Source organism: Fulmarus glacialis, unplaced genomic scaffold (genome assembly GCF_000690835.1).
Source record: "Fulmarus glacialis isolate BGI_N327 unplaced genomic scaffold, ASM69083v1 scaffold28642, whole genome shotgun sequence".
Taxonomy (NCBI): Eukaryota; Metazoa; Chordata; class Aves; order Procellariiformes; family Procellariidae; genus Fulmarus; species Fulmarus glacialis.
Genome location: NW_009196427.1, coordinates 1 through 26,933, shown reverse-complemented (window position 1 = coordinate 26,933; position 26,933 = coordinate 1). Strand labels below are relative to the sequence as shown.

General features: G+C 36.8%; 1 protein-coding gene across 1 annotated transcript; it reads left to right on the top strand.

The window, feature by feature from the left end:
- Window positions 1–407: 407 nt before the first annotated feature.
- On the top strand, window positions 408–25,654 carry EXOC3 (exocyst complex component 3). The gene is made up of 12 exons (XM_009572198.1): window positions 408–592; window positions 4,621–4,840; window positions 6,839–7,520; window positions 12,015–12,132; window positions 14,966–15,091; window positions 16,682–16,782; window positions 17,264–17,374; window positions 18,102–18,252; window positions 20,186–20,308; window positions 22,986–23,147; window positions 24,462–24,589; window positions 25,049–25,654. The coding sequence occupies exons 1-12, from the start codon at window positions 449–451 to the stop codon at window positions 25,218–25,220; spliced, it is 2,238 nt and encodes a 745-aa protein (XP_009570493.1). The 5' UTR covers window positions 408–448; the 3' UTR covers window positions 25,221–25,654.
- The last annotated feature ends 1,279 nt before the right edge of the window (window positions 25,655–26,933 follow it).

The window sequence follows — 26,933 nt, the reverse complement described above, 5'->3', positions numbered from 1 at the left end:
GAAGAGTTAGGATTTTTGCTTGGACCTGCTACAAGATTCCTTTATGCTTGTCTCATTCCCCTTTTAATAGGCAAACCTACTCTAGGATTAGATAGAATCTGGTTTTTGAATGAAGATTTCTTTTGTTGTTGGTTTTGGTTTTTTTATACAAATGTACAGAGAGCAAGGTAAATGCAGAACCAGTAACCAGAGAACATTTCAGGTAAACTAATGAAACAGAGTTAAGTGACTTTAAATGTGATTCTTGTAGAATTCCAATTACTACTCTTTATAATGCGGTCTAATGATGCTTCTGTCAAGTTGCAGTGTTTTTATTGCCAAAGTTAGTTCTCCAGTTGTTAACTTTGAAATGACACATAGCTATCAAATGCAAAAATATTTTCTAAAAATGTTATATTTCTTTTCAGTACTGATAAATTATGAAAGCATTTTGAGGTCCTAATCAGCAATGGAGGAAACGGATAGGGAAGCAGTTGCAACAGCTGTTCAGAGAGTAGCGGGAATGCTTCAGCGTCCTGATCAGCTGGATAAAGTGGAGCAGTATCGCAGGAGGGAAGCTCGTAAGAAGGCTTCAGTAGAAGCTCGACTCAAGGTACAAAGTTTGATAAACATGAGTGTCCATGGTGCAGCATGAATGTACCTTCTTTTTTTCCCTTGTGGTTTTTTTGATTCTACATTTTCATCCAGGTAGTTTTAAACCATGGACTTTAATTTTTGCTCTGGGTCCAAAACAGAAACTTTGCATCCTGAAAGTAACGCAAACTAATGCTCTACATCTTACTGAAATTTTATTCAAGCATTTCAAGTGTTCTTATGTCCTGTAACTTCTAAAGTTTATCCATGGACAGCTACCCTTGTGCCGAGTAGCCTGTCAGCCAACAAACCTTTGTCTTAAAGATTGAATACTGAATTTGTAACAAAAAATTGATGATTGCATCTGAAAAAGATCAGTCAGTTTAGTCTCTGACTTTTACATGGGTTTATGGAAGATAGCTAAAATCTATCACATTCTCATCTCTTGCAGAAGTGTACCCCATGATTTTCCCCCTCCTTCACATGTATATACATGAGTGTATGCACGCATGTGCACACACACAGACTTAGCCTGAAATATGAGTAAGGTCATCCTATGTTTAGTGTCTATATGTAACTGAGTTCTGTTTTCTTTCTTCACTGGTATTCACTAGCCAACAGTCATTTTACACCACTATATTAAGTAGTTAGAGTAGAGCCTTAGAAAAGTGTTTTGGGAAATTTTTGGGTTTACCAGATCAAAATGGATGGAATACACTGTATCTAATCTTGTATTTCAGAATAAGTTAGTTTATCTTACAACTATTTGATGGCTCCTTCTTTGTGGGAGTCTGCATGAAGTAGAAGAGAGCCTGTCTTCTTTCACAGTGAAAAGTCTGTTAGCAAATTACACGTTAATTTTTGTCTGTAGCCTAGAAACAGAAATTTTCCTGATAACTTGGACTGGGTTTTTCAGATTTAAGACAGGAAGCCTATAGTGGAGTCTATTAATAATGGATCAGCTGTTTAGTTACTGTGATCTATTTATAATATTTGGGCACAGTCATTTGCCTAGTGGCTGCTTCTATAGACAGTGATGACTGAACATAACTTTGTAAGTTTTGTAAATGTCTAAATCCACTTTATAGCTAGCTTCCTTGTCACTTTCCTTAAGTTACCTTAACTTCAGTCATCTATAGATGGTCAGAAATACCTGTTCCAAAAAGAAGTACAATACCCCTTAATCCATTCAGGATGCATTCCTGAAATAGGTGACGGTTAGTGATGCAATGGATAGCAAAGCAGTTTTTCCTGTAAGAATTACTGTAATGGATGGGAGCACAGAGAGGATGTAAGATATACTCTTGCTCTGTATTTAAATTGTGTATATGTATGGTGTGGAAGATGGAGAGGCAAGGTCATCAGGATCACCAGCCGGAGGAGTTGCTGACTTTTCAGGTTTGGTCACTGTTGAAAAACCTCAGCTGCTTCATCTATGTAGATGAACACATGGTAAACTTTTAGTGTGAACACCTTTGTGCTTCTTTCTGGCTGGATATGCTTTCATCTTCGTCACCATTTTCTTCAGATGAATCAAGATAATCAAGTTAATCAAGGGTAAAGAGTAGAAAACGAGGATAATGTGTGTCACTTACAGGGATGAAGCAGCAGAGATCTGGAGTGGTGTTCTGCCCAAAAAACCAGCATCTCCTCCAGTTGGTTATCCTATTCCTCTCTATATCCTCTTCCAAATATTTAGTTATGTCCATTTCTTACATCCTCCTCGGCATTTCTTCCTGCATTATGTAAATTCTTACAGGAAAAACTGCTTTGAAATGTGTCAAACTCATCTGCTTCACGTGTGAGACTGATGGCGGTTAGTGAAGCAGTATTTTTAAGGATCAGTAGCAGAACTCTGAAACAGTGGGTGGATAAGCACCAGCTAGCACTGTAGGCTGGTACTTCCGGGTTCTGCAGACCAAAATGTAGGCAAAGAGCTGCTTGGACTCTATTCCAGAGTCTGAAGAGTTATGGGCATTGACAGCCATCTTTCTTTGTGCATTTACTCGGTCAGTGGGAGAACTTAGGTTTTGGGGTTTTGTCACCCTGAAGAAATACTGTATACATATCCTAGGAGAGTTCCTAGGTCATGGGTTTTCCTGAATATAAACATGCTTGAATCCTCTACCTTTTGATTCTTAGCTGCTGTGCAATCATGAATTCGAACCATAGGGCTCTGGGGAGACCAGGCAGCCAGGATCCTGGTTCCATGGCTTCACGTTGTGGGCTCTCACTCGAAAAGAGATAAAAATAAAGTTTTGAGCCCTGTTCCTAGGATGGCTTGGGTTTGTTTTCATTTTTTTTAATACAGTGATCGTCAGTCCAATCTAAGATGAGTATGCATTCTAGGAAGCCAAGTCCACGATGCTAGAACATGCCTTGCTCCTTGCCCCCCCACCCCTCCCCTGGCCCCAGCTGACTATTAGAAGACACACTGAACATGGGTGGATGTCTGTTTTTAGAATTTTTCTTGGCCTTTTGTGTTAGTGACCAAGATTAGTGATTGTTTCTGTCTAACATAATCAAGTTTCTGCAAAAGTTAAATAGTCAAAAATTTGAATATATAATACTTCGAAGATCTGCCTCAGAAGAAACTGAAATATCAAATCAGAAGTATTGAACATTTAATGGTCATGTTATTTCTAAAATAGTTTATGGTCAGCTTCAGAAGATTGTGTTTGAGTATCATATTGGATATTTGAGTATCCTAATTACCTCAGTTCCTGTAGGGGAAAAATGTGTTAATGCAGCAGTTCTGTAGATAGATATTGTATAAAAATGCCTTACCAGTGCTTAATTGTACCGAGTCTGAAAGGAAAATACATTTTTATCAATAAAATCAGCATGTCATAATTTGAAAGTACATAAATAGCAGTAGTTTAAGAGTCACTGCGTTTTTGTGGTACTTTCCCAGTACATTTAAAACACAATAAATGTTGTTTGTAGTTACCAGGATTTCCTCCTTGGCTTCTAGTATCAGACAAAAAGTTCCATGACTGCCCAAGCTTTTTGGCCTTAAAAAAACGTGTTTTGAGCTTAGCAAAACCGTTAGTGCCTCATTTCTTTATTGGTTACTTCAAGTCCTTGAGATACGCAACTGAGTTTTCACTGACGTCTTGCCTTTGGCTTGTCTTTTGAAGTCTGTTATTTCCAGTTTATTTTCCACTCACCCAATTTCATCTTAGTCACATCTTTTTAAAAATACGTATATAAAAAACATGCTGTGGATGTGATCTGATTTCTTTCGCTCAGATATGCACTATAATGCATTTTCTGTAAGGTATCTGCACTGTCAAATGATGTTCAGGACTAATAAGAGTCATTATTTCAAGTGTCACCTGTCACAAGAGATATCTGTATCAATAACCTCTCTTTATGGCAAAATAATGTAGCAGTTGGATTTTTGATCTGGTTGTTGATGTTTCACAGTGTTGAAATTTTATTCAGTTTGGGTTTTTGTTGTTTTTTATTTTGACTGAATTCCTTCTGATTTTTTTTGCTTTCAGGCACAACAGGCCAGAGGGGTTTCAGTTTTTTTAGAACATTTCAGATTTTTTTTTTTTTAGAACATTTTCAGTTGCCAGTCAAAATTTGTAATTGCTTTAGTAAAATGCTTTGTGAATCTGTACATACCAAGCATTCTGCTGAAACATCTGGATCAGCTTTCTTTTGATATCCCCCTTTGAAATGAATTTACGAAGGAAACACAAAGAAATCTCATTCTGCCTCCCCATGATCCTGGTTTAATATAGATTTATAAAGATAATGATCTATCTGCCTAAGCTCCTACGTTAGCTTTGTGGGTGAACCGGTTTTATCTAGGTCCTTTGAAACTAGATACGACTTCAGAACTTCAAAAAAAGAATATGTGCACACACACAGAGTAAGTTACACATTTCTAGTAAGCTATAATATTACTTTTTCAGGTTTTTTTCCTCTGAAAATGTTAGATACTGAAATGAAAATTAATTCTTGACAAATGTTGAAAATGTGGAACTTATAATGATTAATACGAGTTCTTTCTTTGCCTTTTTGTTTGTATTTAAGGCAGCAATCCAGTCACAGTTAGATGGAGTACGAACAGGTTTAAGTCAACTGCACAACGCACTGAATGATGTAAAGGACATTCAGCAGTCTTTGATAGATGTCAATAAGGACTGGAGACAGAGCATCAACACCATAGAAAACCTCAAGGATGTTAAGGATGCTGTAGTGCAACATAGCCAACTGGCAGCTGCTGTAGAAAATCTCAAGAACATCTTTTCAGGTAATCTGATGTTCTTTATATAATCCATCACATACTGAAAGCACTTTAAAATGGTACTAACAGCTGTAAGGTTGTCAAGTAATGTCGAGAACTTTAAACCTCGCTGGGAATGAAGAATTAAGGAACAATCACCTACACATCATGTTCAAGGAAGTAACTGTAACCATTTAAGATGTATCGAGACTAAATTGTGCTATAAGAACTTCTAGTCTGGCCTATCTCATCATCAAACACAAGTCACAAAGAAGCTTCCTGCTAGCAATTAGTATAAAAGACTGAAATATGCAAGCGGCATGTACAGAAAGAAAATTTGGAAAGATCTGGAATGCTGCCAGTGAGTTGGGCATCTACAGCAGGCCTGTTGGGCAAAAATAGTTCCAAATGATTTTAGGAAGTGAAATTTTTTTGCAAACAAAGGAAAAATATGAAACAGCAACATCTCTGGTCAAAGATTCCCTGGCAGACTTTCTCACACAACAGTTAGGAGCCTCAAGGATTTCCATTAATGTTACAAGCGTAAGTATAAACAACCTGAAGTTCAGTTTCAACTGTGCACAGTCCTTGCTTCAGAATCGGGCAGCACAATCACAGAAACCAACTCATGCATAAAGAAATTATACATGGAAGACAATTCTTCCTTGTACCACTGCACAACTGCAAAAGTTTGCAAAATTAAATAAGATTATTGTCATATAATGGATACTGTAAAGATAAAGAAAATGGGATTACGTCTGTCCTTTCATGCAGCCTTTTTGGTGCACATTCCATTCCATCTTGAATCGGGGTGAATTCCTTGCCAGGACTTTTCTGCTTATAAGTAATTTTAAGAATTTTACCACTATAATGGGGGCTAAACCTATCATACCCTTTTGATTTTATTTAAATAGCCTGTTCTCTCCTGATAGTAATTCACAAAGTGTACCTATAAAGAAAAATTGTTTCCCAGTCATAGCAGGTTGATTTGTTTAATCTCTGTAAAGAGTGTATCTAACTGCTACAGTACCAAACTGGGATATGGTGTGCAGCTTAAAGAAAAAGAGTAGTATTTACGTGCAATGTCTAGCAATAAAAAATGACAACAAAATTCTCTGTTCCAATGCTGAGTTATTTTGGGGGTGTTGTTTTCTTTTACACTGATTAATGCAACTGAGACAATAAGCCTTTTCTTTTCTAGCATTCTGAGAGGTTTTTAGTGTGAAGCATCTCCCCTCGGGATTGTTAAACAGTATGATAACTTCACTCTGAGCAAAACAAATGTTTTATAAACCAAGTGGTTTTCATCATGATTAATGATTGTATATAACTGTCATTTTTAAACCTTTTTTGGGGCTGCCAGTTTTATCACTAGCTGCCTTTTTTGCAGTGACAGTTCTTCTGCTGAGATTTTTCAGTTCTTTCCCCCACAGGATCCTAGTCCTCTTCTGTAGTATTCCTCAAATACTGAAAAATAATAACGAAAAAAAAAATCTTCTAAATAGTTTAGCAGCATAGCTAATTATCCCTATTCTGCCTTTGTGACTTAGGCAGGCAAAAACTGTTGCTTCAAGAAGGAGATAAAATTCAGTGTTTGTTGGGTATATGTAGCCTCAGGTTCAACAGGGTGAGTGACTTTTAGTCAGGCAAGTTAAAAACCTTTTGTATAAGATACAAGAAAGCTAGTACTGCAATTTGTTTCATAGTAGACTTTCATTGTTTGTTTGTTTGTTTTTAAAGGGGGGAGAGGGAGAGAAAGAAAATTATGTTCTGTTGGCACTATGATCTTTGTTTAGCCACTGATCGAAATGGAGCATTATAGTTAATAATGTATAAAGATATGTAGAATTTACTAATAATTTTTGAATACTTCAAAAAATTTTTCTTTAAATTATTTCAAAATAATTACTACAGCTGTCCTCCAGCTTGTTTCATAGTGCTTTTATTGTCTTGTGTTTATTCTTTGTATTTTGATTATGTTGTTTTGCTCTTTTTGTTTTTTATTCTTCTTTGCCTTTCTTTCAGTTCCAGAGATAGTCAGGGAAACTCAAGATCTGATTGAGCGAGGGGAACTTCTGCAAGCTCATCGAAAACTGATGGATTTAGAGTGTTCTCGTGATAACCTGATGTATGAGCAGTATCGCATGGACAGCAAAAACACACATGACATGAACCTCATCCATACATACTTTGGGGATATGCAGAAACTTTCTGAGGAGTTGGCAAAGCAACTTTGGATGGTGGTTCAAAGATCTCTTGTTACAGTCCGTCGAGATCCAACCTTGCTTGTTTCTGTTGTTAGGATAATTGAGAGGGAGGAGAAAATTGACAGGCGCATGTTAGACCGGAAAAAACAAACTGGGTTCATACCTCCTGGCAGACCAAAGAAGTGGAAAGAAAAAATGTTCAACATTTTGGAAAGAACTGTGAGCACACGAATTGAAGGCACTCAAGCAGATACTAGAGAATCTGACAAAATGTGGCTTGTGCGCCATCTAGAAATCATACGTAAATACGTCTCCAATGACCTGCTCGTGGCTAAAACCCTGCTGGATCAATGTTTTCCTCCACATTATGACATTTTCAACAAATTGCTAAATATGTACCATCAAGCTTTGTCCACCCGCATGCAAGAGCTTGCTGCAGAGGATCTGGAAGCAAATGAGATTGTTAGCCTTCTGAGTTGGGTTTTGAATACATACAAAAGGTAAGGTCCCCTTATCTTTTCTGTTAGCAATAGTTGAGAGTAAGCATGCAAAACACAGTTCATGTGCTAATATTTGCATGTCTATTAACATATAAGAAGATAAAACAAAAGAGGGATAATAGTAAAGAACTTGCTGGTTTGATATTCGTTACGCATTTTGTTTTCTGGAAATTGCTGCTTAAAACTTGTTTGCATTTTCTAATATGTGATTTTGACTTGCTTTGTAAGCTTGAAGTTTTAATGCAGTTAAAGACCTGCTTGAAGCTAGTCACCTTGTATTTGTGTGCCAGTTCGGTGAAGTATTGGGAAGAGTAGAAGAGACTGAGAGCTCGTGTGTGAAACAAAATGTTTGCTGTTGGCCACAGCCCCAGAAGATTTGTATGGTTATTAACTTTCTATTGTTCTTTTTTACAGGGGTTGGGACTGTTTCAGTGTTGCTTCATTACTGTTAAATGGAAAGAATCTAGTAGCTTCCTTCAGGTTTTCTCTCAGAACTGTGTGGTGATTTGTATATTTAGAAGAATTTCTGCTTACAGGTTGTCTCCTGTGATACTCTTAAACTCTTTTCTTTTGAGTTGTGTGATTTGTTGGGATAACTTAAGCATTGTCTTTTTTTTTTTTTTTTTTTTTTTTTCTTTTTCCTCTTCTCCCATCCTCCAGGTAGAAACAGCTCAAATGGCAACTGTTTAGTTTTTGCTGGCATGTGGTTACTAGAGCAACTGATTTGTTTGGGAAAAAGTAATGCTAGCCTTTCTGTGGCTCGTGACTGTAATCCTGTTCTCAGTAGCTGGCACTGACCCAGAGACTGCGCTGTGTACACTTTTGCCGTCTTCAATTGTTCGATCTCACTAATTCGACAAATTAGACACTTGATAAGTTTAGAGTATAATACCACAAAGCAAATAGGTAGGAGATAATACTGTTCTGTAGAATTTTTATAACCAGCTTCAAGATTCATTTTGTGTTCAGAACTCTGTGCTTTGCTCTACACTGCAAAGTTCTGCTTTTCTTCCCTGCCAAGGAACAATCAGGAGCACCCACTAATGCATACTTCCATACCTGTGCAGGATATGCGAGAGATGTAGCTACTAGTAAGGAGCTGAGTTCATTGGCCTTTTCTTCTTTGTTAATAAAGGCCAGAGGAATAACTCTGCAGCGAATGAAAATCAGAAATATGTGAATCCCTCTACCTATAGGGGGATGGCCTCGGCAGAAATCCTGCTTTCAGGTTCTTCATTTATGTCCTGGGGCTGATATTCCAGTAAGGCAATTCTTGGTCTTAAAATTGCCCTTCTACCCTTCCCCCAGAAAGTGGAGCAGATTGCTATTGAGTTAGATAATTCAGAGCTAAAGCTCTCCCAATCCATGTGTTCCGCCATAGGAAGGGCAAAGAGCGGGAGCAAAGCCAGTGTTGCTTCTATTTGCAAAGCAAAAGATAAACCTGCTAAAGCAAGTTATGTGGCTCATAGCACCTGATGGCATAATCTTGTAAAGGAAGTGAAAATGGTGAGAGGAGTAGATACGGTAGAAGATACCTGAGAAGGCACTTCTCTCCTGTATATCCATGTAACAAGTGTGATGGAAATTAGAGGAAATATCTCAGGAAAGAAAAAATCAAGGCTTTGAGTTTCTCTCATCTCTTAAAAAAAAAAAAAAAGCCTGAGAGGGCAGTACAGTAATGGTATTCTTACAGATTATAATAAACTGTTATAAAGAGGGTGATAATTAGCTATTGTGTATGTTTGTAGTGGACAGCGGAAGAAGAAATCAGCTCAGGCTTGTGAGTGGTAAAAGTGCTCAAGCGGGATACTTGCAGAGCTGACCAAACCTCAGTCGCTGGACATCTCTTAATACAATAAACAATTCTCTATAGGGATATGTTTATTATAAACTGTGAAGGAGGATGGCCTATATGACATCATGAGAACTGTGTTATTTCACCCTCTTTTCCCTGTATGAAAAATAGGTTCTAAACTGCTGTTACATTCCTTGTTCACTTCCATGGAACATTGTATGGTGGAAGATAGTTTTGTCCTTTCTAATCTTTCTCTACTTTTATTAAATGTAATTGAATATTAGAGGGAACACATAAATTTGTATTTGTATTTGCATATTACAGCTGCACTTCAAAACCAGCTGAGAAAATACTGACCAATTAAGAGAAGCGTTGAGGTTTTTTTTCCATGTAATGAATTGATAAGAAAGCCGTGCATAACTTCTGTTCACAGTATTTGCAAGATAGGAGTTTTAAAATAATCATGGTGTTCTTTACCAGAGCATGTCTTGAAAGATGTTTTTATAACTGTATTCAACTTACAGCTGAGAAATAAAGTGATGCTTCCATGTGGAACAATAGCCTTTAATATTTGAGTGGGATGCAGTTTTACTGCTAGATGTATTTCTCTTTCATATTTAAGTCAATGAGAGCTTTGGGAACATACTGCTATTACTAAACTTGTACCAGGTTGGGATCAGGACTCCAATCTGTGTTTTAGGGAAAATGCAAGTCTTGTAAGATCCTGATGCCCATATTCATAATATCATTTTATCAGATACTGATTAAGTGTTGACAAAACTGCTAAGAGAGTTCATCAACATTGCTACAGACAGTGTCAACAATCTTCACACAAAGGAATGGTGCTCCTTATCTAGCTGGATGCTGTCTCTAGATCTAGTACCTTTTTTCACAAGAGAGAGCAGGATTGGTGGCAAGCCTGGCACAGGAGGCAGAATAGAAGTCTTCTAAAATGTTAGTTTCCAGATAATACAATTCTGGTTGAAATGTCAGCTTGATTATAAACTTTTTGTTGAAGGGAAATAATTCTTCCCTATGGTTAGAAGCCTCCTGACACTTCTAAGAGGGTTGTCTATAACTTCCTTTCCCCTAGACGCTTAGGTTGTGGCAACCAGGAAAAAGAACTTGTGTATAGGAAGAATTTTTGTCTTTGAGGGCTAGAGGTAGGAGCCTGTGGTCTTTGTTTTGGGGTTTCAGTTGATAAGCTTTGAGAAAGGTTTTATGTCTCTGTGGCCTTGTGAAGTAGGGCTAACGATGGTATAATGAGGCTAGAAATATTTCTAATATGGCACAGTGCCATAAACAGCTTCTCACATTTCCCCTGAATAAGCTAGAGCAGGCCCTGCTATTATGTGTATTCTTTATGTAAACAGCAACAGAATGGAATTCAGTTTTCTGAATAGCTTCAGCCACTTAAAATATCTTCAGTCTCTTTTCCTACAGGACCAGGAAGATGCTACAAATGGAAAGTGTTCAGTTACAGTAGCTTTTATGGTTTCAAAGACAAGAATTTTGTTTTTTAGGTAATCAGCCGTATTTTTGGTGCTTTGAGATTTTTTTCATGATGTGGAAGCACCACTGTGCTGACTCACTGCATGTACCCAGAGAACAACTTTAACTTTCAGAAATACACAAACTGAACACTTGTTTAGGAAATTTTTTAATTATTTGCTATTTTTTTTTATAGTTACCGCTGCAAATATAGCATTTGTGGCTTCCTTCTGAAAAGCACACTAGAAGTGGAATGTGAAACAATTTAAGTTATTATGATTGAATGTATTTTCATCAACTGTTAATAAAGCACTCTCTGAAGAGTGTGGTTTTGAGTTATTGATTTGTTTGAGCATGAAATATTAAGAGTTCTTGCTATGCTGTGCTTTGGCATAGCTTTGTTTTTTTTATTTTAGATATATATGCAAAATATCACTATATCACTGTAAAGTATTAATTTTATATAATGCTTGTCAAAATATTTTTGAGGGTTGCTCCAGTTTATTTCTAATCCTATAAAATCAAGAATTTTCCTTTGCAAGCAAGTATAGCTAATGGTCCTGTTATAATACAGTACCCATGAAGTACACTTTTGATTTGGCATGCAAGATGCCTCCTCCTCTTATATTAGGTGTATTCTCTACCAATACAGGAAACAGTGGTAGATTTTCTTTTAACATATTTTAGCTTTGATGTGATACAAGTAGCACACCAGAAGCTCTTCTGAGAAACTCTGAGCAGAGTATTTCGTACTTTTCACTGATCTTTCCCATTCTGAAATTCAGAATGTGTAAGTTGTCTGTCATCACCTCTGAAATTTAGAAGACCTAAAAATATCCCCTATTAAGAGCCCACAGGTTAAAACAGTTGGCTTTTATTCAGTCTTAAGCAATCACTAATTCTCATACATAAAAGTTAGAAAAACATGAAAGGGCTGAATATTTAAAATGTCTAACTTTTTTTTTAATATATGCTGGGCTATAGCTTTTACATCCTGTTCTTTCTTTTATATAGTTTTATTTACATTCTTTGTAAATGCATTTATTGTTGCAGTTACTATTAAGAACTTCTTGAAATGTATAGATTTTGGAAAATTGCCCCTTACAATGATCATACTAAAAAGCTGCATAGTTTTTAACTTTTTCATCTCGTTTTTCTTTACTAATCTGCAGTGGTGTTTTTTTTGTTGTTGTTTTTTTTAAACTCAGTACAGAGATGATGGGAAATTCAGAACTATCTCCTGAAGTGGATGTAAATTCTCTGAATCCTCTGATTTCGCAAAATGTGGTAGACCAGCTTCTCAGCAAGTATATGTCAACACTCACTGTGAGTAATAATAATTCAAAGACACCCTCGGATGAATGTATAGCTGCATTAGTGCCTCAGTGCTGTTCCTCCATCAGAGGAAACTATTGTGACAAATGTGAACTTGATATCATTACTTTTTATAAATTTTCATGTACTATGTGTAGGTTTGTTTATAAAGTTATCATGACATTTCAAGGAATAATTATGCTTTACAGACTGTATTAATCATATTTTACTAGAAAGGAAGGAATTCCAGTGTTCATACGTCTAAATTCATAGTGCTAGTATGTTAGGTATTGCTATACTTAGAAGCCACTGAATGCAGCTTGGTCCCTATAGTAACTACATCAACATTTGATACAGATGTGATCTTTTCAAGGTAATCAGGATGTTCATGTTTGCCAGTTTGATTCTTAAGGGTCTCTTTTCTTTCATGCTGGTTGACTGCATGAGCATAATTTCCTTTTGTGGATGCCATTTCAAGTGCATCTTAAAGACACTGCTTCTTGCTTATCCTAAGAGTCACTGAAAATTGGTCAACTACATGGCAAAGGAATCAGTATGTGATTGTCAGGTTTTTAAATGTATTTTTCTTTAAAGATCCACTGTTGATTGCCTCTGAGACTGGATATTGGGATAGTTGGAACTTTGGACTTGCTGTTCTTAAATTGTTCAATTGAATTCCTACTCTTCCTAAGTTTAGGAGCTCTGCCAAGCAGAGGAGGGAAATTTTTTGCTTCTTTGGATGTGTTAGCTACTAAAACGTGTCTAGCAACAGCAACTACTTGGACTTGATACTCACCACAATAATACGAACCGATCTTATTATGTCTCAAGGAAGTTGCCAGCAGAGGCTCTGCTTCACATTAGCTTTACTAGGACTTTTATGCAACTTTATTTTTCTGCACTTAGCTTTCGGACAAAAAACATTGATTTGTTTTCTCAAGCTACTTTTGTCTTGACTTGGGAAATGCCTTTGAATTCATTTTGTCCCCTGCTAAGACGAAAAAAATATACATACTGGTTTTTCACAAATGTTTTTTCCCTACTTACTGAAAAATATTATATAGAGAACACTGTTGTATTTATATTCTATAAATAAAATAAAGCAAAGCTGCTATTCTGTTAAACACAGAGTGGTTTTCTTTTGTTAGTTTCGATTTTTGGCTGCATCTTCTTTTTGAGGCAGAAAATACTGAAACTGCCTGTTTGTTTCACAGGATTCAGCCTGGTCCAATTTTCTACCCATCCCCACTTACACTTATACTTTATTTCTTTTGATGTTGTGTTTAAAACTGTTTATAAACAAAATATTACAGAATCATAGAATAGTTTGGGTTGGAAGGAACCATTAAAGGTTAAAATATAACTAGTTCTGTTTGGGTAAATGAAAGTATTTCCTAATTGTGACTATCAACTTAAATATTGATGTTTAAGTCAGTAAAAATGTCTTGTTTTCATGAGAAATAAAATGCTAATAGATTTTAACAGGTTTTTAATAGATTTTTTTCCCAAGCACCTCAGCTTGAAAAGAAGTTCTTGTAAATGATGATGTTAAGGTGAAAAATGTTGATGTCCCCTGGGCTGCTGGCTTAAAAGATTAATTCTTCTTTGCAAATCGTATCTCATCAGAGCAGTTCCATGCTTATGAGGAATAAAGACAGTACATCATTTCACGTAATTGAAGATGGTACTATATGTACTTAGCAGATAAAGCACTGACAGGGCACTCACTGTAGTCAAAAAGAGAAGAAGAAAACTACAGGTGTGTGTTTGGTCAACAACCTTTCCTGTGCAGGAAGATTGTAGAGCTTTCAGTTTCTTCCTTTATCCTATCTGCTGGTAGGAGTTTTGACCAAAAGATACTGATTTAATACATTAAAAAATGTAAACATTCAAAAAAAAAAATTACCTATTTTAGATTTTTTTGCGCTTTCTGTACATGCCTACTGGTCATGTTTAATTTTGCATGGTAGGGCACACTAATGTACCTATTATACGTTGGAAAGAAGTATGAACCTTTATATTACTAGGGATTTTAACTAAATGTGAACAAAGTGGAAAAGAGGCAGAAACCTTCAACCCTTTGAAAATATAGGGATAATTATTTTAGATAGACAGAAATGAAAGAATCCAATTATATATTTAGCAAACATGCTGGTCTTTACTACCTACTCTTGCAAATATGTCCATGGTATCTGTGTTATGCAAGTGATAAGAAAAGTGGCTTCATCTCGTTCTAAAAACAGTTGTTCTTAATGTCTGTTTGCTCTATAATGTGCTTGTTGGCTGGGAGGAGAGCCAACTATTGTTATCTCCATCACTGTTTTCTGCAGCACTTAAGTTCCAAGAAATGCAACTCATTTAATCTAATCCTGGGGTTTTGTCCCTGACGGTAACAAGCATCAGTTTCCTAAAATGGAACTACAAGCAGATATGTGCTAATTTTCCTACATTAAGTATTACCCTAATTTTTTCAGTTGTTGAAAAATTCAGTTTGAAACCTAAAGCCTGAGGCTTAATAAATGCTTCCAAAGTTAGTTAACATGTTGATTCTGACAAACTGACTTGCTCTTTGTGTTTGGAGCACTCCTCTTCCAAAATGTGCCTAAGCTTGACTAAAACGACATCACTAGTTTACCAGTACTAATCTTTGTCTTTGTCAATGCAAGTTTTAATTTGTCTATGTTACCTATATCATGTAGGGGTTGACAAGAGTGGTCAACATTATCTGTTACTATGCCACTCTTCATTATGGAAATGGCTGCTATTCCAAATATTGTAGTGGGGTTTTTTGTTGTGTTAAATTAAAATAATCTTTGCTTTTTCTTGGTTGCTTTATTTAATGTAGTCTAACATCATTGGTTGGCTACGGAAAGCACTGGAGACTGATAAAAAAGACTGGATAAAAGAAACTGAACCAGAAGCAGATCAAGATGGGTACTATCAGACTACGCTCCCAGCTATTGTTTTTCAGGTATAAAAGAACTTGGTTATTCTAGAAAATCTACAGAAGCAGTACATGCATTTGGGGGAATGGGGGGGGGCAGAGGAGGGGAACCAAACTGTTTGGAATGCCATTGTTTCTATGTCTATTGAAGTATAGTTTTTTTTCCTGTAGTTGTTAGTTGGAGGGGTTGTTTCTTTTGAGGTTGTTATTTGCCTTTTTCCCTTTAACACTTAGAGACTTAGTTCTTTTTATGTGTAGATTAGAAACGTATTTTTCCCAGCCTATATAGTTGATATTTGTATTTAGTTAACTGCTTTACTTAGGTCTCTTCATGTAAATTTGTAATATAAGCCTAGCAGATGATATGTTTGTGAGTTATTAGAATATTGTTTGTTAATATGATGGTGAGGTAGTTAAGCATGTTACTATAAATTATTCGTTATACAAACACCTTAATACTGAAAAGTTCCATTGAAGATCAAAAATGTTGCTGTTTAAACACTACTTCAGTTATCATTAATGCCTGTCCAAATTATTAAATAGCCTCAAAACAGAAAAGATAAGGCTACTTCTAAGACCTTAAAAAAAAAAAAGGGTTTAAAAAAAAAAAAGGGGGGGGGGGGGGGGGCACCACAAAAAAACCGACCTGCACCATCCTGTTGTTGGTAGTAGAAATGGAAAGTTTTTAAAATTATCTTTATCGACCAGAAAAATGTCAGCTTGTTATACTCGCTTTCTAATTTACTTTACAAATATTTTATTAGGTACCTTCAATGAAAGATAGATGGTCTCTTCTTCCTGCATTTGTTTTCCCACTTTATTTTTTTCCTGTCTTATACCAGGATTTTTGCTACATTCTTTCACATTTGTATTAGTGCCAAGGTTGACTTAATCTAATCCTTTTCAGAAAGTGTGTGATGTCAAAGAAACTGGTGGCTGATTGGCTCTAGTATCATGCTGTCAAAGGCTGCAGTGTTGAGATTCATGTAACAGTGAAACTTTTAAAATCGTCTCAGCATAAAAGCAGCTCATGTTTCCACCTGGCTTTGTACCCTTCCTTTCCAGTCGCCCTCCTCTCAAACACAGTCACCTGTAGGTCACCTCAATCTGGTGCCTAGTTGTGTTTCTAAAGTTTAGGGGTCCCTTCTACTTTCACTAATGTGAACTTAACTACTTTCATATATGGGGAAAGCAAAGGAATTTGAGTTATAAGGTTATTCATTACTAGCTGCAAGAGCTGATCAAGAACTTTGATCCACTGTAAAGCCAAATTCCTACTGAATTAGAAACATTAAGTACTTTTTTGCTGAAGAAAGAATGCAACTGTTTTCAGTATCAGGAGAAAACTGCAGCATACATTAATGATTGTCAATAATTTATTAATTACACTTATGGAAATAGTGTAATTGTTTAGTCAGCAGCAGTTGTGTGGGCTTGTTTAAAAATAATGAAACAAAAAAACCCAAACAAACAAACAAGCAAAAAACGAACCAAAACCTCAAAACCAGAAAGCACATGTAGAGCTGGTGCTAATAAGTCTCCCACAGGATAGGAGTTCTGTCTTTGGTTTACCCCTGGAAAAGGCCTGTCTTTATAACTAAACTGTTTTTAACTTAGATGTTTGAGCAGAATCTTCAGGTGGCTGCTCAGATAAATGAAGATTTGAAAACAAAGGTACTCCTTCTATGTCTTCAACAAATGAATTCATTTCTAACCAGGTAACATAATTTTTAAAATATAAATGCTTTATCCTGCCTCAGCCTCTTTTTGTTCCTACAATTCCAATGCTTGATTTTCCTGTGGATGTTTATTGCTCCTATCACATCCATGACAACCAAGCTTTTCTTCCCTTTCCTTTTCTTGCTTTCTTCCTCCCTTCCCCAGTTTCACCGCAGAAGTTATTCTGTGTTGGTGAGTGGCACTTTCAGTTCCTCTCTGTAAATGGCTCCAATTTTTTGAGTCAGTTCCTCTTTCTTTTGTATCTCAAATTTATATCTCTTTCTAATACGGAAGACAGAAAACACCTTGTTGACTGGATTCTGCCCAGAACAGAGAGACTAAACATCACTTGAGCAACAAGCCCTTTATAAAATACTTCTAAATGCCTGACAGGCCCTTATGGAGCATTTGTTCCTACAGGTGTACTTCAGTTATGACAGATTTCTGTCTGTTTAATGCCATCCCTTGTATATGTTACAGGTACAAAGATGAAGCACAGTTGTATAAAGAAGAACATCTTAAAAATCGTCAGTATCCTCAATGCTATGTTCAATACATGATTGCAGTCATCAACAACTGTCAAACCTTTAAGTAAGTCTGCATGTTCTTGCAGTATTGTGAGAAAAATTAGTATTGATATTTCATTTGTAATACTACATGTTCCCAGGACCTCTTCTTTTGTATACAAAGGGGGTTTCAGTTAAGATAGTTTAGCTGACTAAATAAAGACAACAGGTTTAAATATATTACTGTTTTAGGAGGCAGATATTGTGATTGCTCTTGCCTTTGGCAAGCCGGGCCATTGCCCCTCACCAGTGAAAATCCAAGAATTCCATTGCCAAAAAAAAATTTATCTTCAACTTTCAGAATTTCAGAAAGTCATTTCAGTTAGTTTGTCTGGGGCCTGCCATCTTCTCTTACATTTGATCTTTCACAGTTCACCTTTAAGCAGTGTTATCAAGGTGAACTGAATTGGAGAAAAGTAAGGGTAGAGCTTGCTCTATTGAGGATGTCAAAACAGAAGAAATCCTCATTGCTCATGTTTCAGTGTTCAGCAATCCAACCCTATGTTCATCTATATCTGCTGCCATTCTCAAGTCTACAAATCAGCAGTAGTTTGTTACCAACATAGAAGTAGTCTAGGTTGATTACTCTCAAATCATGCTGGAGAGTAAATTAAAGCTTCCAAAGCAAGCAGCAGGCATTATTTCCCCTTGCAAAAATAAGACTGTCTAGTATGTCTCTTTCTGTGTATGCGCTCCAAAAATTTAGTAGCAATGCAATTGTGGGTGATGAAAAGCATTATTATTTGTCACAGAGAATCTATAATCAGTCTGAAAAGAAAATACTTGAAACTTGAAATGGAAGACCCGTTGTCAAGCAGTCATACAAGCATGGATGCAACTTTAGACATCATTGCCAAAGAAGGATGCTCTAGCCTGCTAGATGAAGTCTTCATGGATTTAGAGGTAAGAACTTTTTTTTCCCTCAAAAAAACAGAAGCAGTATTTTATAAGGAAAAATAAGGAATGAAGTAGTTATGAAGCCTTTTGATTGCTAAACTTATTCTGTATGTGGTGTGCTAGCAAAATACCAAAAATACCAACAAACGTCAATATTGTTCTTCACTGGTATAGTTTACATGTAGGAGACTGAAAGGTTGCTTAATTATTTTTCACAGGATGACTTCAGGCAGATGCTTTGTATATAGTGAATATTTTCTAGCAGATTGTACTTAGTCATATACTTATGTAGCTGTGTTTTAAGAATAATTTGGAAAACTGCTGATATTAAGTTATCATCTTTGTACAGGTGCAGTACACCTATAATTAAGACAGTTAATTGATTCTAAAGGTGGGCCCTTTCTGACTGACAAATTTCCATGTTTAAGAATTCTAGCTTCTTGTATAGAATCCCTCAGGAAAAAAAATAATTCTTTTTGTTACTAAAAAGAAATTGGGAGTATGGGGAGGGAGGCAGGGAAATTGGAGAAATGGACGGGGCAAAGAAAGATGCTCTGGGACTTGTTAGATTTATAATAATATTTTGAACTAATGTAAACATCTTGAATGACTCAAGTAAGAAAGATGTGGGAGCAGTGTTTGTTTTAAACTTGAAGCTCTTAAGCCAAGCCTTTATTTCTCATTAGCTATGTTCACTGATTATGAGAAGATTATCCTGGTTTCGGCTGGGATAGAGTTAAATTTCTTCCAAGTGCTGTGTTTTGGATTTAGTATGAGAAGAATGTTGATAACACACTGATGTTTTCAGTTGTTGCTAAGTACCCTGCTAGTCAAGGACATTCAGCTGGAAAAAAAAAAAACCAACCAAACCAAAAAACCAAACCAAAACAAAACAAAACAACAAGTTTTGGGAGGGAGCACAGCCAGGACAGCTGGCCCAGCTGGTCAACGGGGTATTCCATACCATGTGACGTCATGCTCAGTATATGAATGGCAGGCGTGTTCCAGGAAGTAGCGATCGCTACTTGGTTATCGGTCAGTGTGGATGGTGAGCAATTGCATTGTGCATCACTCATTTTGTATATTCTATCATTATTATTATTTTCCCTTTTCTGTTCTATTAAACTGTCTTTATCTCAACCCATGAATTTTTCTTACTCTTACCCTTCTGATTCTCTCCCCGTCCCACTGCGGGGCGGGGGGGAGTGAGCGAGCAGCTGCGTGGTATTTGGCTGCCTGCCAGGTTAAACCATGGCATACTCTAATGACCATTCTTTGAAATTCGTTAACCTCAAACTTTATGTCACTATTATCATTTATAAAATACCATGCTCTAATATGTAAAGAATTTTTCCTCTGGGGAGAACAAAGCAAAATGGGTATGTAGATGTAGAGAATACTGGAATTCTGTATTGTGGAGTTCTGGGAAGGGAGTAAAGCTTATAGGCCACCAAGTTTTGTATAAGCACAGGAAGTTTGTGGGACCATCAAAGAGGAACAACTGAGTAGCCAGTAGCAGTTCAAGAAAGCAAGCATGAAGTTGCATTATCACGACAGTTTAAAAGTGCCTCATATTTAAAATTGGAATCATCAGCTCTTATGACAATTTTGTCCTTGGGCTTTAATTTTTTTATTTTGCATAGACATTTAAATAGAGAACGTAATAAAGGATTTCAGAGAACTGATAGGAAACAAATGCTCAGGTTAGTGCAGTTGGTTTACATACACACCCAGTGTGTATGTCAGGGTAGCACTCTGTGGCAACTGTCGTTATGACAACTGAGCATGTAATTTTCCTACACTAACTGCTTATTCCTTTTGAAGGAGTGTAGTTTAGAAATGTATGACACTTAAAATTGCCTCCTGTTTTTTGTAACTGCATTGATATGATGATTAAGTGTCAAAAATTTGTTCTGATCAATTTTTTGTTACTTCTCAGCCACATCTCAATGAGCTGATGACAAAGAAGTGGTTGATGGGGTCTAATGCAGTGGGGACTATCTGTGTCACTGTAGAGGATTATTTCAATGACTTTGCAAAAATAAAGAAGCCTTATAAAAAGGTAGGTGCAAAATGTTCTATGATAATTTGCTAAGGTACTCTGAATATCATGTTGGTTTTGACTTTCTGAACACTGAATGGAATTCAGAATTGGAATACAGAAATTGGAATTGATTCATCACTGGAAATGAAAAAATGTTCATAATCATACTGCAAAAGTCTGAATCTAACATTTTTCTTTCTCATCGATTTTATTCACAGCCATATAATATTTGCAAAGACAGATTAGAGTTGCAGGATTTAGTCCAGAAAAAGTACTGGCATGTTACTAGATTGTATTCTTACCAGCTTGTACTTTTCTACCTCTCCTCAGAAGTTTGTAGTCAGATAAGATTAGCTCTTCTGAAACTAGTTTTGCTGGCCTGTAATTACTTTTTTTTATAAATGCACATTCTGTAATATCTAGTTTTAATATGTATAATGAGGCAATTGGTGCCATAAGGTTTAACAAATGCATAACTCATATTTAAAGTACTGTTACAGCAGCATAATATGCTAGGTTAGGTCTTTTTTTTTTTTTATCCTTCCTTTTTTCTTCTGTGGTCTGTCAAAGGATATCTGGATTTCTCTATTATCCTTTAATCTTTTAGTATTATTGTACTTTTTTTTATCCTTTATTGAATTAATTCAGTTTTGTATAGTTAAGATAGCATGTCTTAAATGATTCCCTAAGATTTAGGAAATATTTGAAGCTAGCAAGATCAGGATTTAGGTGAGGTCTTTGAACAAACTCTTACTAAGTAGGAGTGCTTAAAAGACACAGTCTCAAAATCATACACTTACTTTTTCTTACTTTAACTCTTAAAGAGACAGAAAGGATTGCTCAAAGTTCCTCTGACCTCTTAACCTTCAGTATTTGCAGATCCTAGAGGCCTTATTATGTATGTGAATTATATACATTTTCAGTCCAGAAAAAGTACACAAAAGAAGTTAGGTGGGTCCCAGAATTAGTCTATGTCCATGGAACCGCTTTTGTTTCCAGATCTGGTTTGTTACTGTGAGGTAATAGTGCTTGGCATGAGTTTCTTTAAGTGTTAATACTAATCTCTGCAGTCACATGTGTTTCATCACGTAGCGTTTATTGCCACCTTATGGGAAAGAAGATCACAAACACCTTTTTTGTCATTCATCGCACCTGCTATTCCACTGTCTACTAGCATGAAAAAAATCTCCCGCACAAGACACCATATGTTCTAGCACTGGATGGGACACACTTTTTGTTTCCCTGGTTTGGGGTGGGCTTTTTTTTCTGGTTTTAAAATATTCTTGGTTAACCCTGTTTTGAAAATCCAGTTTTTAAAAGCCACATGAACAGAGCACCCAAGTAAAGACTATAGCTTAATGGGTAGGACACTATTCTGGAACATGGGGGATCTGGATCTTGCAGTCACTCTGCTTTGCTGTTTTCCTCACATGCCTTATCAACGCACTGTTGGCTCTTCTTGAGTGTTCTCTTTCTCAGTTGTAGTAGAGCTGTTCTTCACTTACTTTTCAGTGGAATGGGGCATACGTGTCAGTCTCCCACAGTCTATTCTGTGGAGTTAATTTTCCTCTGTGTACTTGGCATCAATTCCACAAATGCAAGAGAAGCCATCCCTGAACAATCAGTAAACTCTGGTATTTCTGCACAGTCTTGAGAAGAGGACTTGGAATCACATTTTCTACCTCCTGGATGAGGGCTGTGATTTCTAATACTTTGCAATCTGTCATTTTCTCTCTTTTCTTGGTTTGGGTTTTGTTTTTTTTTTTTCCCCCCTGAAACCTCTCTCCAAAACTTTGGCTGAAACTGGAAGCACAGGTTGATTGAAACTAAAGCTTGATACATACTAATAAAATATGATTAAAAGTTTGTGACTACCTGTTAATGCAGGCTTTTTCTTAATCGTAAGTAACTTTGCCACCATGCTTGGGGCGGGGAAAGACCCACCTGAGGCCTTGTGGGATTTAAGGACTCTCTTTACATTAGCGTTGAAAAAACATGTAAAGGGATTTTTTGGTGTGTGGGTCTTTTTTTTTTTTTTTTTTTTTTTTTTTTTTTTTAATTTGCAAACCTCAGCATTACTCTTGCACCAATACCAGTTGCTTCACTTAGTCACCAGTAGCTATTTCCTGTAAAAAGACAAGTGCAGAACAGCAAAGCAGTCAAGGAAGATCTGAGAAGGTGATTGCTGCTGGCTCTCCAGGCTTCTTACCAGACTTGACCCACAGCACAGATAATGTAGGCAAGATTTGCAATGCTTTATGCAATGTACTGGAGTTCTCCAGCAGAAGCCTCTGTGATGGCTGGTCATTCCTTCACCAGATATAAAGAGCAAGGCTGCAAGGCCAAGCATAGGTCTGTTCTAAGGATCGTCCAAATTATTTCATGTTTGTTCTTCTATCTTTGGATATGCCTGTGCTCCTCAAAAATAATTCAGACATGTCATTAGAGATATCTTGGTTTTGTTGTTTCTCGTAATTGGCATATCCTTTTCATTAGGGAAGGACAGATTTTCATTCCTGTTAGCATCATGAAAATCTAAAGCCACTCAAAATGTGTAGTATTAGCAAAAACTGTGTACTGGTGATTAAATGCAAATACACGTTTCAAAGCCTAATAATTGTTCAAAGACTAAACATAATAGCTACATTTTGCAGGTATCACTGGCATAATACACCACCTTTTTCTTTTCTTTCAGAGAATGACTATTGAGGCCCATCGGAGAGTGGTTGTGGAATACATCAGAGCAATCATGTTAAAACGTATATCCTTCAAAAACGCAGAAGAGAGAAAAGAGGGTGCAGAAAGAATGATCAAAGAAGCAGAACAGTTCAGATTTCTGTTTAAGAAGCTTGCAGCTGTAAGTATTTGCTTTGGGTTAACCTGGTAATTTAGAATAAACCACATGTGTTTACTGCTTGGGGAAAATGGCTAGTTAGGTCTCCATGTCTCCAATGTCTTGGGTGACTTGTGAATATCAAGGATGCCGGCTGAGGGCACGGACAGAGTTTCTGAACACATACAGGCCTGCTGCTAAAGTTCCTGAGCACCAGTTTCTACTGCTTTGCGTTTATACAGCTCTCTGCAGCTGAATATTTGAGTGGCCTCACAGAGATGGGTACCCTGAATTTGTAGTAGTAATTGAAAGAAAAAAGTAGTTGTTTGTTTAAAAAAACTAACAAACAAATATTGGGTTTTGCTTTCCTTGGCTGGAAGAAAGGGTGATACTGCATCAAACAGATGCAGTTACCTATTACCTAAGTAGCGTGCAGTGTATTCATTTAGAATCCACAAGACCAGTATGTTGACCCCATTTAAAGTGCAGTAGAAGTAGAAAAGACAGGGCAAAAAAGGTATTTGAGAAACAATGTACAAGATAGGCCTAAAGTGAATACTAAATCTTTTTTTTAACTGCATAAGGAGCAGGAATCTGCTGGAAAGCGCCTAGGGCCAACAGATGACAGAATGCAAAAAGAATGCAGAGAAAGATAAAGCCTGAAAAACTGGCGGGGTGGAGAAGGGGCAGCGTTCATCTCTGCTCACCATGGAAGATGTTGGGGCAACTCCTGCATCAGAGTCCTTCATTATGTGGGATTCTGTGTAAGATCTGTTTCAGATTAAGGCATTGATAGTAGAAGTTATGGAATAAATGAAATGAACAATACCAGATTGGCAGGACCAGATGACCTGGAACTAAGAGCACTAAAATAGTCCAGAGATTAAATAGATATTACAGTTCAGTTGATCAGTTGTTGAAAGCTGCCTTGGTGGCCAGATGACTAGAAGGAAGCTAATGCAGGGCCAGTTTTTAAGTAATGTTTCAGAAGAGATCTGGCTTTCACATCAGTTATTCCTAACGTTTATGCTGGCAAATTAGCAAAAGTTAAAGACTACAATGCATCACCATGTGGATAAATATAACATATTTAAGACATAACGTTCTTTACTGATATTCTGAGGGTAGGTCTCTGGATGAAGAAGAACAGGGAAAGGGGGAAGAGGTTTATGGTGACAATTCACCAATATTTTGTTGTCTTAATGTCTGAAAATTCAGCTGTTTGGGTAATTCAACAGTATTGTCGGACAAAATATTAATTAAAGGATTGTTTGTAGATATTGGGGGGGGATTGCTTTTCTTTGGGGGATTATTTTTTTTTTACTTTTCATCTTGCAGGGCTCTGGAGAGGACACTGAAGGACTCTGTGACATCATTGAAGCCATTGCAGAGGTTATCAAGCTAACTGATCCTTCACTGCTCTATCTGGAAGTTTCAACTTTAGTCAGTAAATACCCAGATATCAGGTAATTCCCTTGCCCTCAAAGTTAAAAGATAGATAGATAACATCACGGTTTCTTTGTAGTCTTGGGCAAATTTTAAAACAATGTGTAAAAGTGTTCATATTTTTCGTATTTTAGAATGTAGCCACTTTCTTATGAAAAATAATGCTAATATAAAGTGTTTGTGGCCTGGACTAGGAGGTACATGTACTTAAGTACTCAGTGATACAGCAAAGGAATAATGAAAATACTTCCATTCTGTGTTTTGGGAGGATAAAATATGTTTTGAAGTCCTAAGAGAAGCCAAAATAGTGCTTTATATTGAGCTGGAAAAAACAGTTCTGAGTAACTAGAGGTCTGATTAAGAATTAAAGTACACGCTGAAACTGAGTGAAAGGATTGCCAACTAAGTGATATTTCTGACAAGGTCTTACTTGTGCAAAGTTTCCTACTAATGCCAGTTTTACCGTTTTCCTTTGGCAGGGATGACCATATTGCAGCTTTGCTGACAGTGAGAGGCGATGCCAGCAGAGATATGAAGCAGACTATCATTGAGACTTTGGATCAAGGTCCAAGCCAACCGAATCCAAACTATGTGCCAATTTTTAAAGAAATTACAGTTCCTACTCTAACAGTGCCAAAACTTCTTAAGTAACTGACAACTCTGTGTTTGTGTGTCATTACTGGTCTGGGATCAACAGGTTTGAAATATTTGAGCGCAAATTTGGCAATGCTATTTCGAGTAAAGTTCAATATACACTGATACTTGCTAGGCATCTTTCTTTCTAAATACTTGGATGTGGGAAAATGTAATCAGATTTCTGAAAGAAGATGGATGTAAAGGTCATGTCTGAAGAATGAAGCTTCTAATGGCTAGGGGGCTTCTTACTGACCCATTTGTTACAGCCATTTTTGCTGCCCGCAAATGCATTTTTCTTGTGGAATATGTTTGCATGGTGCATTGCAATGCCCTATAAAGATATTTATACTAAAAACAAGAGAGCTATATTAGTGCTGGATATACTAACATACATTGCTTACAATACCTAAGCAGGCTCCTTTAGAACTATCTTTATATGGCACTGCATTGAGCATATATTAACATCCTCAGTCCACTTTCACATTATACTTTGTTTATGTACTTACTTTGGTGTAAAATAGTTTATTGCAGAAAACTTGATTATGAAATCAGCATCCTGACTAAGGGACTGAATGAAATTGCTACCGTGCAATTTGAGTATAGGGTGAATAAATAAATAGACACGAGGTACAATCTTTTTTTTTCATTGATTCACTAAAAACAGCACATAAAGCACCACCTGTTTAATAAAATGTTAAACCATTGCTACCTTCAGCTATGTATTCTTTGCATCCTTATAGATTTACAGTAGATTTAAATCTTTTTTGTTTGTTTTGTTTGAAGTGTGAATAAACTTTGGATTTAATAGTTTTCTGGAAACACAAGATGCTGTCTTTTTATTTCCACAGTATTTTCAGATTAATGCTTAAAGCTAATTTTCAGTATTTATCTGTTCTAATTCTAAAATATTACTAGAAAACTGTGAATTTAAAATTATTTGATGAAGGACACAATGAAGGCATTATCTGTTAGTACCTAACAGAGTTGTCGGAGAGAAGTACAAGGAAGACACAAGCCTACGCTGTTCTAATTAACGTTCTGGAGTTTGTATATGTAACTTCTTTGGCCTATGAACACCCAGACCTTGTGCCATTTGACCCTGCTCACTGACTGCTCCTTACCTGGACAAGATACATGCAAGGTCAGCAGTTTCGACAAAGGGTAAAACAAAGATTGTGGCTTTTTTCATTGACAGGGGCAGTGTGTCCCAAAGGATGAGGATGGTTCAGTAGAGCATCAAGTTACTATATCTGTACCTGAGCAGTGTTAGTGAGGTCTAGAGGCACTCCAGGTCCCATGGGACCTTACACTGTTCCTAGAAATTGCAGCTAGGGAGAGGGGAATTAGGCTGATTTTTGGAGGGTTGTGTTCAGCCTTCAGTTAAGAATTGTTGAGATGATACTGACTAATTTGGCTTGTATTTTGATTTCAACCCTGTGGTTTCTGAGCTATACCTGAAATTCTTGTCTTACGTGCTTTTGACCTTTACTTTGTCCAAGGGAACGAGTTCATCGGGCTTTGTTTCTCCCTACACCCCCTTCTTCCTCTGCAGCAGTAACCCTGTATCTATTGGGTGTTAAACTTAGGCTGTTTCCCCTCCATGACAAACCACCTCCCCCGAGTGTGGCCCCCTTAGTCTCTCCCTGCCTGCCAGGGAACAGTCACAGGCACGGCTCCTGCCATTGCAGAAACCCTCGCGGTGGATCATAGAATCATTAAGGTTGGAAA

Excerpts from the sequence above, each read along its gene's own strand:
- EXOC3 (XM_009572198.1), top strand. The coding sequence starts at position 449 with ATGGAGGAAACGGATAGGGAAGCAGTTGCAACAGCTGTTCAGAGAGTA. Across the intron at positions 18,253-20,185 it reads AAGTCTTCATGGATTTAGAG|CCACATCTCAATGAGCTGAT; the intron begins GTAAGAACTTTT and ends GTTACTTCTCAG. Across the intron at positions 24,590-25,048 it reads AGTAAATACCCAGATATCAG|GGATGACCATATTGCAGCTT; the intron begins GTAATTCCCTTG and ends TTCCTTTGGCAG.